This window comes from Varroa destructor, unplaced genomic scaffold (genome assembly GCF_002443255.2).
Source record: "Varroa destructor unplaced genomic scaffold, Vdes_3.0 BEIS01000002.1, whole genome shotgun sequence".
NCBI classification, from domain to species: domain Eukaryota; kingdom Metazoa; phylum Arthropoda; class Arachnida; order Mesostigmata; family Varroidae; genus Varroa; species Varroa destructor.
Genome location: NW_019211455.1, coordinates 31,076,517 through 31,090,712, shown reverse-complemented (window position 1 = coordinate 31,090,712; position 14,196 = coordinate 31,076,517). Strand labels below are relative to the sequence as shown.

At 41.1% G+C, this 14,196-nt stretch overlaps 1 protein-coding gene and 1 long non-coding RNA gene across 17 annotated transcripts in view; one reads left to right on the top strand and one right to left on the bottom strand.

Annotated features, from left to right (window-relative positions):
• LOC111244099 (uncharacterized) overlaps positions 1 to 14,196 on the bottom strand; it is an 86,604-nt gene that overhangs the window by 3,465 nt on the left and 68,943 nt on the right. For all 9 annotated transcript variants that reach the window (XR_015320186.1, XM_022790744.2, XM_086978990.1 and 6 more), the window contains 8 exons: positions 13,781 to 14,055; positions 13,011 to 13,371; positions 7,523 to 7,745; positions 7,273 to 7,355; positions 5,911 to 6,822; positions 3,772 to 3,912; positions 3,198 to 3,385; positions 2,395 to 2,703 (listed from right to left, as the gene is read on the bottom strand). Coding sequence is in view for 8 of the 9 variants with exons in the window: in XM_022790744.2 (XP_022646479.1) it covers positions 2,395 to 2,703; positions 3,198 to 3,385; positions 3,772 to 3,912; positions 5,911 to 6,822; positions 7,273 to 7,355; positions 7,523 to 7,745; positions 13,011 to 13,371; positions 13,781 to 14,055 (2,492 nt within the window). In the remaining variant the exon portion in view is untranslated. The remainder of the gene's footprint in view (positions 1 to 2,394; positions 2,704 to 3,197; positions 3,386 to 3,771; positions 3,913 to 5,910; positions 6,823 to 7,272; positions 7,356 to 7,522; positions 7,746 to 13,010; positions 13,372 to 13,780; positions 14,056 to 14,196) is intronic.
• Positions 1 to 14,196, top strand: part of LOC147757659 (uncharacterized) — a 36,748-nt gene that overhangs the window by 16,011 nt on the left and 6,541 nt on the right. The window contains exons 3-9 of one of the 8 annotated variants that reach the window (XR_015320190.1): positions 3,126 to 3,396; positions 5,963 to 6,846; positions 7,518 to 7,697; positions 10,961 to 11,078; positions 11,369 to 11,440; positions 11,684 to 11,776; positions 12,292 to 12,604. This is a non-coding gene — a long non-coding RNA (uncharacterized LOC147757659). Of the gene's footprint in view, positions 1 to 3,125; positions 3,397 to 5,962; positions 6,847 to 7,517; positions 10,784 to 10,960; positions 11,079 to 11,368; positions 11,441 to 11,683; positions 11,777 to 12,291; positions 12,605 to 14,196 lie in introns of those variants that run through there. The other 7 variants (XR_015320189.1, XR_015320194.1, XR_015320188.1 and 4 more) reach the window with 7 other exon arrangements.

Below are 14,196 nucleotides of genomic sequence, written 5' to 3'. Positions count from 1 at the left end.
AAAAGTTTCAAGTTTGCAAAACTATCGTCCTGTTCAAATCGACGCAAAAGCGCTTGATATTATTATACAATACCTCTTCCATGTGCAAAATCTTTAGGACGGCCGTGCATTGAGTGCTAATTTCTACATGTGTATAAGTTGCGTGATTTAGTTTATATTTGTGAATTAGCTCTTAATAATTGTTTCAATGTTGACCAACGTGACAAAAGTGCGTTATTCTGAATTCTGCAAAAATTTTCTTTCAACGAAACAGGTGTCTTATTAATTGTCTTACGACACATTCGTTATACGTGTCCTAAACTCTGACATAAAACTCACGAACTTTGAGTAAATACTTCTTCTTAAGTACAGCATGTTTGGCCATGTGTTAGCTACTTTAGGTCATATTGAATATAAGACGTTATAGGTTGAAGTTTTTAGAGTGCTGGAGAAGGATATGCTTGTTGTACTGTAGATATGTAGGATCGCTACGCTCAGTAACCTTTCCTTCATATTTATACGCTCATAAAAACAATTTAAAGGCAACAATGTATCGTTAAATTTAGTCCATTAATGGAGATCGATGTGCCCGCAAATGCACGGAAATATCAATGGGACTGAGTTCCGAGTATGCCTACTTTTACTCTTTAAAACATAGAGAATTTGTTAAATAAGGTGGCAAGGTATGTATATTTATGCTCTCAGCGTTGGTAAACAGCTTGTATGAGATGATATTGAAAAGGTTCATTTTATACAAAAGTCTTTATCTTTCCTCGTATCAACTTTGGTATTGATTTCTGACTGTTTATCGATTAACATAGTCAACCAACAAAATTCTCTTAAGTATCAATTAAATTTGATCGCTTTCATCTGAATGTTGGTTAACTATTGATAGTACCATGACCATGGTCTTCATGGTCTAATCACATGAAGAAAGCCTGCCTTTTTGTTTTCCATTGCCTGGCTGCGTACCTGGGCAAATTGGATGGTTAAGGAGAGCGAGTGATTTTTACAGGCAGGCAAGAATCCTGTCTAGGTTCACAGGCTTGTTCTAAGTCGCAGGCTTGACTTTAAAGGTTTGCTATCTACGAAAAAATATTGCTTGCAAATGGTATAGCGGTGAGTCAAAGCTGTTTGATCTTCATGGCGCTCCTCACCGAAAAGGTTTCTTAAATTAACCCTGTTAACAGGTAGCGTTAAAGCACCGATATACGCTTATCTCGGTACTAAAATATGTGGTTGTCTCTTCCGTCGACCTAGATTTTCTTTATGCCTTTAGTAGTTACCAGCAGCTTAGTTAATTAAGAATTCTTTTATTCCTAAGAGGTACTTGTGGACCCATTCTCAGCCTTCGATTAATTTATTACTGAAATTATAGTAAGGATGATAAATTCTACGAGCAATCCAGCGTTCCGCTGCTCAATTGTCCAAAGAGCTGATCTAAATATTTCACTTAGAAAGGTTTGCTAGTTACTGAATAGACGTAATGTTTATAAATATAGTGCCTTTGTCTAAGAAAACGCACTGGCGCACTTCACGGGGTACAGAGAGGGTTCATAGAAAGGCTGAGTGCAAGATATGGTCTTTTCAAGGAACATATTATGCCTTTGCGATTTGCCTTATGCGACTAGCGTTACCTGGATGTCTAAGGATAATCTCTTACTACTAAGCTGGTCCTAAGTCCCGGTACTAAGTCCTAAGCCGGTCGATATAAATATGGTAAATCAATTTCTAGTCCTCTGCCATAATAAGCTCTGAGCAGTTATCGCGCTTGCGGAATAGGCTGAGTGTTGAAGTAAATAGTAACAGTATAACTAGTTACTTGCGAATATTTTCGCAGTTAGATGCTTGCGTTGGCTAGCGATACCGTGTAGCAATATTAGGCCCGCAGCCGCAGTTGCACATTTTGCATGCAGGCATTGCGCACGGAACCCATACAAAATCTAGTTGAATATTTAATTTAACCGTTCAAGGTTAACTAACTTCATTTAGCATTTTTTTTTTTTAACTTAGTTCCAATAGCTTAGCCAATTCATTAGAAAAGCCAAAACACTGCGGTGAATAATTTACGAACAGTTTAAACAAATTGGAGTCAAGCACTTCAGCTTCTTGTTATTCTTGATCAGTTTATTAATTAGTACTAGTATCGTCTAGGCAAAACAATCCACTTTGAAACTGGACCGTCCTTCGTAGAAATCTAAGTTTATGTAAAGATATAACTAACCTAATATAATTCGCAACCACAGCTAAGTTATATAAATCAGAAGACACGTGCTATTGTTATGTGTTCCGAGGACATTCTTACTGAAGCAAGCTGGAATTATAAATCTGCTCATATTCAAGTTCAGTTACCAGCACATATTATATGTTACTCTAATTGTTGCCTAATTCGATCCTCTAAAGTTCAGTACTTACGTAGGGGTGCGTGACGGGCGTCATATCAAAGGTGACGTTTTTCGTCGACCCGTGTGTCCGTCCTGCGGCGACAGCCTGTGCCATTGGAGGACCCTCATTCTGATTGTAGTGAAGTGTTGTGCGTCGAGGTAACGTCGCCACGTGCTGGTATGATATGGACGAGGGCAAAGAATTCCGCGATCGCTGTTCATTTGCGAGATCCCATGAGCCTCGCTTTGGGCTATTACAAAAGCCTATATCGCCCTGCCGAACTGGCCAGTGATGTGCTTTATTGTTTGGCCAGCAGTCGGCCAAACTTGATCTCGGCGACTGCAGCATTAGAATAGGACAAATGCATGTGTTCAGACGGTTAGTAACCGTAATTCTAGTGAGCTAATTACTCTTATTTCTGCTACTGGTTCTCACCTCTACCACTATCGAATATACTCGCTGGCCATACACCTACAGGTAATAATTTCGATGCTTGTTTACTGACCTGTGCCGACAAAGTTTCAGCAGGGTCGTTTCAATCTAAAGGCAAACTCAAAATCTAAAGGCAACGAGGTATGATAGAAAACGGTCTAATGTTCTTAAAAGAAGGAGTCATAAAACAAATTAATTAAAAAGGCAGATTGCCAATCGAAATTGTAGACGATACGCAATCTATGGTAAAACTGCAATTCATTGAAGCTGGCGAGCGTAAAAGATAACTGGCCGAGAAAGCTAAACGACTTATGTATTTCCTCTTGTAGGCTAACGCTTGCCCGCATTATCTTAAAGTCAATATAAGCCGGTGCTCTCGTACAGACTGCTGAGAGATCTACCCGAAGAGTTGTGGTTCCGGTCGCATTGCCAACAACGCTCTTCTGGTTATGTTGCGGCAGAACGACGTTGCGCATTGGACTAACGGCACCCGTTGGTGAAGTCGGAGAACGTTTCGCAATGAAGCTACTTTCAACAAAAGCAACTGAAGACGAGTCCGTTTGGCTGCTGCTCGTCAATTTCGCCGTCTCTAAAATAGAGGTAAACATCTCATTTACCCGGTTAATTAACAATTCAAAAATATTTATTATATATTTATGTGTTATACTTGTACATTTATTGGTAACTTTTTGACTTGACAGTTATACCGTTCCTCACGCTATATATGTACGCAGGTCTCGAATTTGTAACAGAAGTTCGAAGTTTTGCCTTTCGCCTTAACCTAAATTAGGGGAACCTCTATTCAAACGGTTCGTAAGGCAATCGTCGTAGAAACAATTGTTTTATTCAGGCGTCACAATATTAGTACACTTTCTGTAAATAACCAAATCATTACTGTCTACATTTAGATATAAATAACAGTAGTAGTAGAAGCACTGAAATGGTCTGAAAAACAGTTCGTAAAAAATAACTTACCCGGAATGATATCGGGACACATGCTGTCATTTTCGATGTCTTCGGCCAAATTTCTGAGGTCAGTAATCTGTTCGCGTTCCTTAATTGAGTCCCGAAGAGGAACGGCGGACTCATCCTCATCGTTTTTTTCAATCCTTTCGCCTTGAGAACCCGATGACATGAAAAGTAAAGCTCTTAGCATTGGTCACTCACCTTTGAAGCCTCAATGTTATGTATTGGCTTTTAGAACTGACCTTGTACTATTTAGCTATAACCTTTATCGTACAGGAGAACTACTGCCTTGCTGCGAAAGCAAACTTCCCTAGTGGCAAGCCATACTCACAATGTTGAAGTCGAGCACTGCTTGTTACCTACCACATTTTTCTCACATCTACGTCCCTGGGATTATGGACTACTTACATGCAGTTTCAATCTCCTCATAATTGATTTATGTAAAATGTGTTACAATGCTATCATAATTTTTCTTAACACTGTCTGCGTACCCTTCTTGTGAGAACAAGTCCTAGGGATTACCTCTTTTTCGGCGTAGTGTTAAAAACCTACCCCACTAGAAGCGGTAGCCGGGGTTGGTCTTGTTGGACTTGGCAAGATTTTCTACAACAGACCTATGGAATGGCATGGCAAACAGCAATTAACCCAATTTATTTTTTCTTCATAGTGATAATTCCTGATGTTTATTATTTTTTCTGTTACTTAATTTTCGATAATTATTTTTGCTACCGCTGAGATTTAAACCGGCGTAACTGCATGCCCTTTATTTTTTTAATGATTACTATAGCAACACATTCAAAGAGATGCGCATTAGCCATACAATGTGGGGTATTTGGAGCCCAACTAGACACAAGTTTTCGTCCCAGACCCAACCTTACAGGCTAGAGTCTATTGATAGGTCCTTGCATATAGGCACTTACTCACCCACAAAACCCTACCCTATAAGAAAAAGATGTACAAAAAGACTTAAAACAGGGTCGTACGAACCCTGTATTTGCAAAGTTTTTTTTCCCAACGGAATTTCCACAGAAAGCATAGCTTCAAGCCCCAGCAGGAACCTTCAAGGATTTCAAATGCTTGCTTTGTTACCATGTGAAGCGCTCCGCGCTATACGTTCTAACTGTAACAATCTTCTAATAAGTGTCGAATGAGAAGCACAGGCCTATCACACGCTTGATACGCCCTTGTGCTTGGAGTGTCCGATTCATTTTTAGAAATCAGCCTGTGGACAAAACAGCAGCCATTCCAACAGTCAAAATGTTTGTTCACAACTGCTGCTTGTGATGATGACCTTTGTTATTGAGTTTTCCTAGCAGCCCATTTAGCAAACGGCCCATGATTTCTTCCTTCATTGGTGAGAACACGAAAAATCCCGCCGCATTCATTATAGGAGATAACGTTTTGAGGATCGATACTTGAGAGCTTCCCTAGCCCATTTGTCCGTAGACCCATTCAGACTAATCTCCGCATAGTAAGCACGCTCGTTTTTTTTTACCAGTTATACTTGAAGACATGAGCCTTAAACGCCGATTCGTTGTTCCCCATCAGAAATACTAACGCAACACATCAATCGCAGAAGCACAGACGGGCACGGGTTGTCATGGAAAAAATATCCAAGGAAGCACCGAGCGCAGCTGATTCAGGTTTCAGTAATGACATGTCGTGGGGAAGACAGATCGCATAGAGGTCACCAATTACCATATTCAAGCACACCACAGCCGGTATCCTGACGGAGGACTTCAATGGTTGTTGAAATAAAAATAAAAACCGCTACCATCTTTAAACAATCCCATATCTTAGGTTAGTTAACACTTGACACAAGTAATGGCTTGCTGACAGAATTCCTCTGCGCTATATTAGCTCAAAGCTCGCAAGCCAGTGAACAATAAAAAGCGCCGCTGACGGACATGGAAGTACAAAGCGTAACGCTTTGATAGTTGGAATCAAAACGACTTAGCATTGCAAAACCTGATGTACAGCAGATCAGTATTCGAAATGGGATTGGAGAATTAAGCCGCGAACTCTGATGAACCCAACGGATGGCATAAAACGACATAACAAAGGCTTGACATTTTGCTGTTCTAATTTGGTAAAAAGACCCCTATTGCTATAATATTTAATATTAATCATATTTCTTGTTATGCTTACACTTTTTTTTGTTGTTGTTGTTGTTATTGTTGCCCCTTCCTCCTTTGATTAGACAGCTGGTACGAGCTGCCCGTCGCATAAGTAGCGCGATGAGTACTAGAGTGGCGATAATTGCGGTAAGCACGATAAACGCAATAACCAGAGTTACTGGGTTTTTCGACGGGCTGAACCGGCCCAAATCGAGCAGATGTAATAGCGAGCCACCTTTCGCTGACAAACTAAGTGGTCGAGGTATCGTCGATGCGATAAGAATCGTTGGTTGACTTGCACCCCTCTCGTTCGCCGCGTACACGGTGCACACATACGAAGTTGAGGGCGACAAGCCATCTGCGGTCAGCACTGGTTTGGCGTCCATCCCCATGCTTGATATGTTGGCAATAAGCACACGGTTTTGGTTGACCGAGTCGTGAACCTCCATGTAAAAACGCTGGCCGGATTCAGCGCCGCCATCGTAACCTTCGTGACACTGAATAGTAATAGAGTCTTCGCTTTTCTTGGCCACACTACAGTTGTGCACGGGACCCGGGGGGCCGGCAGGGATTAGCGTGAACACACATGGTTCCTTCTGCACGCCCATTGAGTTACGGCCCCAACAGATAACCGTTCCATAATCCTCTTCTGTGCGAGGAACCAACGTTAGCCAGCTTCGGGTGCCCTCCGAATGCACCGTGCCATGCTGGTCCCAACCCTGATTGTTGCCAGCTGTGGCACCGACAACAGATGATTCGGAAAATAATTTGTCCTCGTCAAACAGCGGGGAAGGGGCAGACGAGATTACGCTCTTCGAGTTACGCGTCTTCCATTTGAACGTCACCTCTTCGGGGTCCGACTCTAACTCACAACTCAATCGAACGGCTTCGTGTTTGGCTGCATCGTACACCTGACGTTGGCCTGGCACACACCGGGGCTCATCTATGGCACAGCAAGGACCAGAGGGTAAGCACGCACGAACGCACGCACGCATGCACACACACACACACACATTGAGAAAATATGACGAAAAACGTTGCAAATAAGTTATATTGGAAAGTGTTACGCAATCGTTGTACCGTACGAAGATAAAAAGCATTTGCTGTCAAATGTGTGTTGCTTTAATATATATTATATATATATATATATATAGGGTTACTTTGATATATTATACCGTCGAGAGAACTATAAGAGAAAATTTAAAAACAAGGTACTTTACGTACGAAGTGTAAAACTTTACGAAGCCGAAGAGATACTGTTTTCTAGCGATCACTGGCGACCGATAGTATACAAACGGGACTAGTGTTATTTCTTAGCAGTTTTTACAAAGTCTTTGTCGTAGATACTTTATAACGTTTAAACAAACTAAATCGATACAAATGTGGCCCTCACATTTGACGCGCAGCTGGAAAGCAGGACTTTCGCCTTGACCTGCTGCATTGGTACCTGTGCATGTGTATCGACCACGATTGTGCCTGTAAAATAAGATATGAATCAATCACTGATGCGTCATTCCTCTATCGCTCACACCTTTTGAAATGCACCTTCTATTTTCAAATACAAACAATTAAGTTCGGTATTATGAAAAAAAAATCTACATGAAGTTAAAATTACATTTCGAGGTTGTCAATTTTCAGTTTACCTTGTTACGTTCTGAAGAACAAGTGAATGTTCAGATATAATGATTCCTTTTTTGCCGCGGACACTTTCACTCTTCGGAGTGAGCTCCTTTCCCTCGAACCGCCAACCCATTTCAATAATTGACGGATTCGCTTTGACGTCGCACTCCAGGAACACGTCGCTACCTTCGCGAATATGTGAGTGTCGTAGCTTCTTGCCTAAACGCACCGTCAACTGAGGCACATCTGAAATCAAATTGCCATAGAACAGCAGGTTAGAAGAATTAGGACACGAGTACAGAATAATTTCGAAAAGATTATACCTAACAATAAAAGTATCTGCATACTTTACAAACGTAATCAAGCTATAGGAAAGCGTACACATTAAGCACAAAACACACTTGTCCTACAAGAAACTATCTCTCGCCCCCTGTTGGAAGATAGCGTAATGGGAAGTTAACGTTTATGATAATGGCCAGAAGTCTACACTTTGCCTTTAGTCGGCCCCTTCCGCGTTTCCTTTTTTTGAGAAGTATGGGCAAAAGACGAAATCAAAAAAGTATGGGTGTTTCGCATAAACTTTCCGGCTCCTTCCAGCAGCTTCAGAAGCTACGTTTATTTGATCGTCCTTCCCTTTATTTGCCTGTTTGTGTAGTTATTGGAATTATATAAATACAAATGTATATCTTAGTCGTTGGCGTTTTACGTTTCTTTGCGATTTTTGCTTGCCTTCCGTCGGTTGTGTCTTGTATCAACATATTATATGACTATTGTAGTTGGAGCTGCCGCTACCGCCAATGTCGTTGCCACAACACAGCCCTTGCTACCGGTTAGGGCAAATGAAATTTCCCCAGGTAGGATCTTTTTGTTGGGCAGCGATAAGCCCCACGACATTTCGCCGTCCTCATCCCACCGCCATCTTCAGCATGGACGCCGCACATTTTACAGAGGCCGCTATTATGCTGTGGGGGCTACGGTAGTCAAATTTAGAAAACACTTTCTCTTTTTTCTTCCGCAAACCCCCTAAACAGAATGTTTCGTTTTCGCATATGTCATAAATTTATTCAGTTACAAATCGTTTCTTTGTCAGCTTATTCAGCTGCGTTGCGTCGTGCCATCCGATCGCACTAGTTTACACCTTTTGCAGCTGTTGGTGTAGTCGCTTTCCATCGTCTTACAAACTGGGTCCTGTTTTAAGTCTGTCACTACCCTGCCGCCTGCCTTTTCATATCTCATACATAACCTACTGTTCGCAGCTGCTACAGGGTTATTTATATGAAGGGACGCACCGGCGCATATAGACTATGTGGCTGTGGTGTATGGACAAGCGTGGGTTGTTTTGGTTCTCCGTAGGAGTGGCAGTGCATGCGGAATTTTAGAAAAGGGGCGCCGATGGGTATGATAATAGAAACAGCAGAAGCAGCTAAATCGACACCGAAAGGATAAAATAGGAACGGACGCAAACTCGCCCTTTTTCCCCTATCAGTTGACCCGATTCTCATGTTTTATCTTCCTACTAAGCTCTCTTATCTTCAAAGCTGTTCCTCACTATCCTAGTGATTCAGCCATCGGATCTTTGCGTACCTCGCCGCGTGACATTCTTCGTTCGCCTAATAATTTCTGGTGGCATTTGCATTTCTATTTCCCTTTTCTCCTCAGTATATAGAAAGTAGTCGGTTTGATAATGACTCTTATCGATGCTAGCGCATCAGATGTGCGACGTTTCACATCTGTCCTTTGACGTCCCCCGTCACATCCTGCTTCAGTCCTTCTTCCTGTGCATCGCTCTCTATTCTCACGTTTAAACACAAACACAGAAATGGTTGGGTTGTAGTGTGTCACAGCAGCAACCCACAGTCATCTGTCTCACTGAAATTTACTACTTCCTTAATCTTTGTTCGCTGTTTGGCGATATCGTTGACGCTTGCTCTAATTTGTCTTCGATTCATCGGGCTCAGTGCCTATGGTCGCTTTTGCTGATTTCGCTATGAGTGAGAGTTCGTGACGAGCGTTCCAGCTAGATAAGCACTTCTTGTATGTACACGATTCTGTGTGCAAGAAACCCGTATGTAAGAGTAACACATATTTCTAGGCTGTGTAGTTATGAGGCCGCGAGGATTCTATAAACGTTCATTTTACTAGTTTAGCAAGTGAGTTCAATATAGTTTTTTCTGTACAGCTTTTTCGGACTCCAATACTACCGAAGCCGTAGAGCGTAAGGCCATGAAAAATGAAAGTGTAACAGATCCTAATATTGAACCCACTTGCTAAACCAGTAAAATGAACGTTTATAGAATCCTATTTTATATTGAGTTAAGCATCTGCGGGTAGCCAAACGTGAGTACGCCATTACGCTAGTTATTTATTGACAATTGATAATGTGGCGCTCATTTACAGAACTGTCCTTAATTCCATTTTTTACTACTGGACAACTATAGACTTTAAATGGCGGCTTATGAAACAAAAAAAGCAACGATTCTTGTTACCTGCACAACAGATACGCAAGTTAAAGGTATCACCAATTTAGTCTGTTGCATTGCGGAACGAATCGAGAGGGTGACAGCCCTGAATAAAAAAGTACTGCAACAAAATACAATAGCGTAAAGGCTATAGTAATCACGCCCGTCGACTCGCAGGTCGTTGCAGTAAAGGCGCCTCTTTCGTCGCTTGTCTTCTGTGGCGCATTGTTCTACAAATATGAAAAGTCATGTTAAACATTTCATAGTTGTTTATCACGCGAAGAGACAATGGACTATTTTCTAGCATGATCAAAACAACTAGAGATAGGCCTTGACGGTCCTGCCACTCACAAATGCATTGTCTTGATGTTGAAGAGTTCTAAAAATGTAATCTCACTAAAAGAAACAGATAATTACTATTGGCAAAAACTTCTTCCAACTGAGGCCCAACGGCCAACGTCTACACACAAGTATAGCTGATCTGGCCAAATGAACCTATCTGTATTAATAGATTGATCACTGTGGCCTCGTTTTTGTAAATCTACATAGCACGATTTGCCTCCGCATGATTTCGGTCTTGCTTGTAGTAAAAATAAATTGCAATATTAACTGGCCTATTTCTGTACCGTGCGAAGTAATCGCTGATTCGCCCGAAGTTAATTTGTAGTCAACGGCCAGAAATAGCATCCGCCATCGAAGCATGTGGTATATATCATGATACGCATAATTTTACAGAACCTCGCGCTTTATATGAGAGTATGTAGGCCGTTGACTTTGTGTATAATGGGGAAAAATAGAGATAATAAAAAAAACACGACATTTTAATGCATATATAATTTCACTATATTATTAGTTAATGATATGGTCGCTTATTAGATAAATTATGCTTAGAATAATAATAATAACATTAACGCAAGTGGTAGTTGATTTGACATTTAGAGCGTGAAGTGATTCGCTGATTATATAAAACAAAATTGATTTTTCCCATTTTTATTCAAACAGGTCGCTTCATTTCTCTGCACTGTTCACCGCACAATCCTGTAGCTAGCGCATATTATACAAAAGATTTGCAGAAACAAAACAACGTTCAAACGGCGCGTCAAATAACGTGATCACCTGGGTCAGTATGTGCCCTTGTACGATAGTGTTTGGAGGTTTTCGTCAGCATGCTATACGCGATAGACTGCGATACTGCAAAACTTACTAGGTAGCCTCTTAACTGCGCCTATGACAATACATACGTCCACATTGCCTTGAGATCATAAAAACTGTAGTTTTGCTCTGAGGCGAAGGCCAGATGCCAGATATGGTATGGAGGCCGAGATCCATAATCGCTTATAGATAAAGATGATCGAACTTAAGCGCTAAACAGCAGCGGATACATTCGATCATTTTGTTATTGTTAATCAGGTATGCGTGTCGTGATTAAAAGGAGCTGTCATGGCACAACTGCCCAACGAACGAGACTTTCCTTTACTTATGGTATTCGGCACTTCGTTACGATAACTACAGTACAAAAGTTAAAAAAAACTGATGCTTTACTGTCGAAATAGCTGTATTTGTTGTATGGTTTCTAATTTTTTTGTTATGTGTAGAGTTCTTTTGCCAAGTCCTAATGACCTTGTTGAAACCCAATGCATGCATTTGTTTTATAACTTATCATGTAGAAATGTGCTTATGCAAACTTACTGAAGGCCAAATTTCGGTATCTGCTTATTTGAACAGATACTACTCTACTGGCCTTCATGAATCGTTAAGTGCGATCCAAACGCTTTATTGAAGATGTGTAACAGATGGACGAGAGCAACTCAGCACGAGGTAACTCTTAACAAATGAGCAGACCAATCGCTTCTCCTTCCTTCCTTTTCTTAATCTTTCTTCAAACTGATAGAAGGGAACGAGTGCTGTCAGCCAAAAACTCTCATAGGACCGATTCTCAAGAAAAAAAAAGCGCGATGCGGACAACTTTACATTGCGTTGATTGAAGCAATCAATGAAGTTCGATACTTAGGTTAACTACAGAATTAGTGTTTAATACTATCTAGATTAATACCATGAAGCGTTGTATCTTTCACATATAGTAAACAACGCGCTCCAACTGAATCACAGACAATACAAGTTACTACCTTTCGGACGCCTTCACAGTTTGCCTCTGTACTGCTAAGACCGGGAAAAGATATGGCACAAGTCAAAGTCCTATTTATCGGCTGGCTTTCACATAGCTACTCGGAGCTTCTTCCTGGAGAGCAATAGAGATGTTTAATGAGCAATACTTTGAAAATTATTTTATATTTAAAAAATGTAAAGACGATGAAAATAGCTTTTGATTTCAGGATCCGTCCGCCTCCGCTTTCAATTTGGGCATCGCAAGGAATATCAAACAAAGGCATAGTGAAGACTGGTCAAGGGACTTAATTGTATCATCTTGATAAAAATTTGCGTATTTGTGTATTGTTTGCCATTGGAGACTAGACGAGAAAGTGCTTTTTTGTCTCTATCTTGCCTGTTATGGTACGATGACCAAAACGTATTTCTTAGACGATTCATACAATTCAGATTATCGGTAGAATAATTGAAACATTGCCCTCTTTTAACATAGCTGGCAATATTTTCAATAAAGAAAATTTCATCATTGCCATAACAGTTGTGCTGGAATTGTGTTATATTTTTTTAAATGAATATTATAGACAAAGTCTGGAGGATCTTTTTGATCACCACACGACAATATCAAATCACGCTGGTTACCAGCCACTGGTAACGACCTGAAATCACTGCCTACTCCACTGTTTAGTACATTCAAAAGTGGGGGGAGGTGAAAGCCTTTTTTCTAATAAAAGATAGAAAAAAAATTTATAAATATATATATATATATATATATATATATAAATATATATGATACCATTGATAAATTATACCAGCTTGGTGAAACTCTGATTTATGAAATAAACGAACTTTAGGGTTACTGTGTGGGGTTCCGTACGTAATCACCTAACAAATTCTGCCGTTAACGGGACTCTGGAAAATTCGAGTAAAATAATAAAGCTTTGCTTACATTGTACGTGCAATTTAATGCCATCGTCGATGGCGTTGATTGGCGTATTAGAAGATCTAGCGGGGTGATGGGAGGCTGTATGGCTCGCCATACTATTTGCTGCTCCATCCGAATTCGTCTCCCCTGAAATCCCCGTCGGCCCCAAATGGAATGACGATGAGGAAGAAGATGTCGCTGCGGTGCGGCCGTAGTGGCTGCTTGGCATGGCGGGATTGTGCGCTCGGCACGTAAGAGTCTTGCCGTCATCCTCTGGACTCGGAACAAATTCGACTGTTGACGTGTGCCAATTCCCTGATGAAGGCGTCCCATTCCCCGCTGTTCTCGGACCCGTTCCCGGGGGCCGATCCGCGTTTTTTAGACTCTGTTTGACAGATGCGAAACATAAAATGAAGCCAGTGCTAACTAAGCATTGTTGTATCTATGGTTTCATAAACTATCGCTTTTACCTATTCATATTTAGCCGGTTATATACGCAAGCTCAAATGCTGCAATTGTATACTTTTGAACGTGCGAAAAACTGCTAATGCTCGGGATAAGTAATCAGCTGAAGGCGTATACCATTTTTAATGGTAAACCCATGAAATGCTTAGTACTCAAGCAAACACAGAGAGACGATAAATTTGTATCGATCTATACCGAGGTGTGCTTCTCTTTGTTCGAAATCGTTCTCTTCAATCCAATCAATAATTCATTTTTGTCCTTGAACAAATCTGAAACTTTGACCGAGTCTTCTAGAAACAAAGGCGCATTTGCAGTGCGTCGGGATTTACCCGTTGAGAGCGGAACTGTCGTAGGAGGGTATAACCACCTCTAGCGGGACGCGACAATGATTTCGACAATGATAAGGCTAAGCTTGTTGACGGACTTGCTGAGTCGGTTGTAGCATTAAGCCGCTCTCCACCTTTGAACCATTGGATTACCGCTCGCGGCCTTGACCCCGACGAAGAACACTGAAACGTAGCTGGTACACCCGCTTGGAGCACAGCCGAGCCACTGACAGCTGCCGTCGAGAAACCACCCGAAATCCATACACGTTGTGGACGAACTGCAATCAACGACAACAGTTGTTACTGTTATGAACTAATTGTGCCTGAATCTTCCAACAATTCCAAACAATATTACATACGTACTTATACGGAAATAGGATGCCGACCAACAAAATGTTTAATGAATAAATCATCGACTA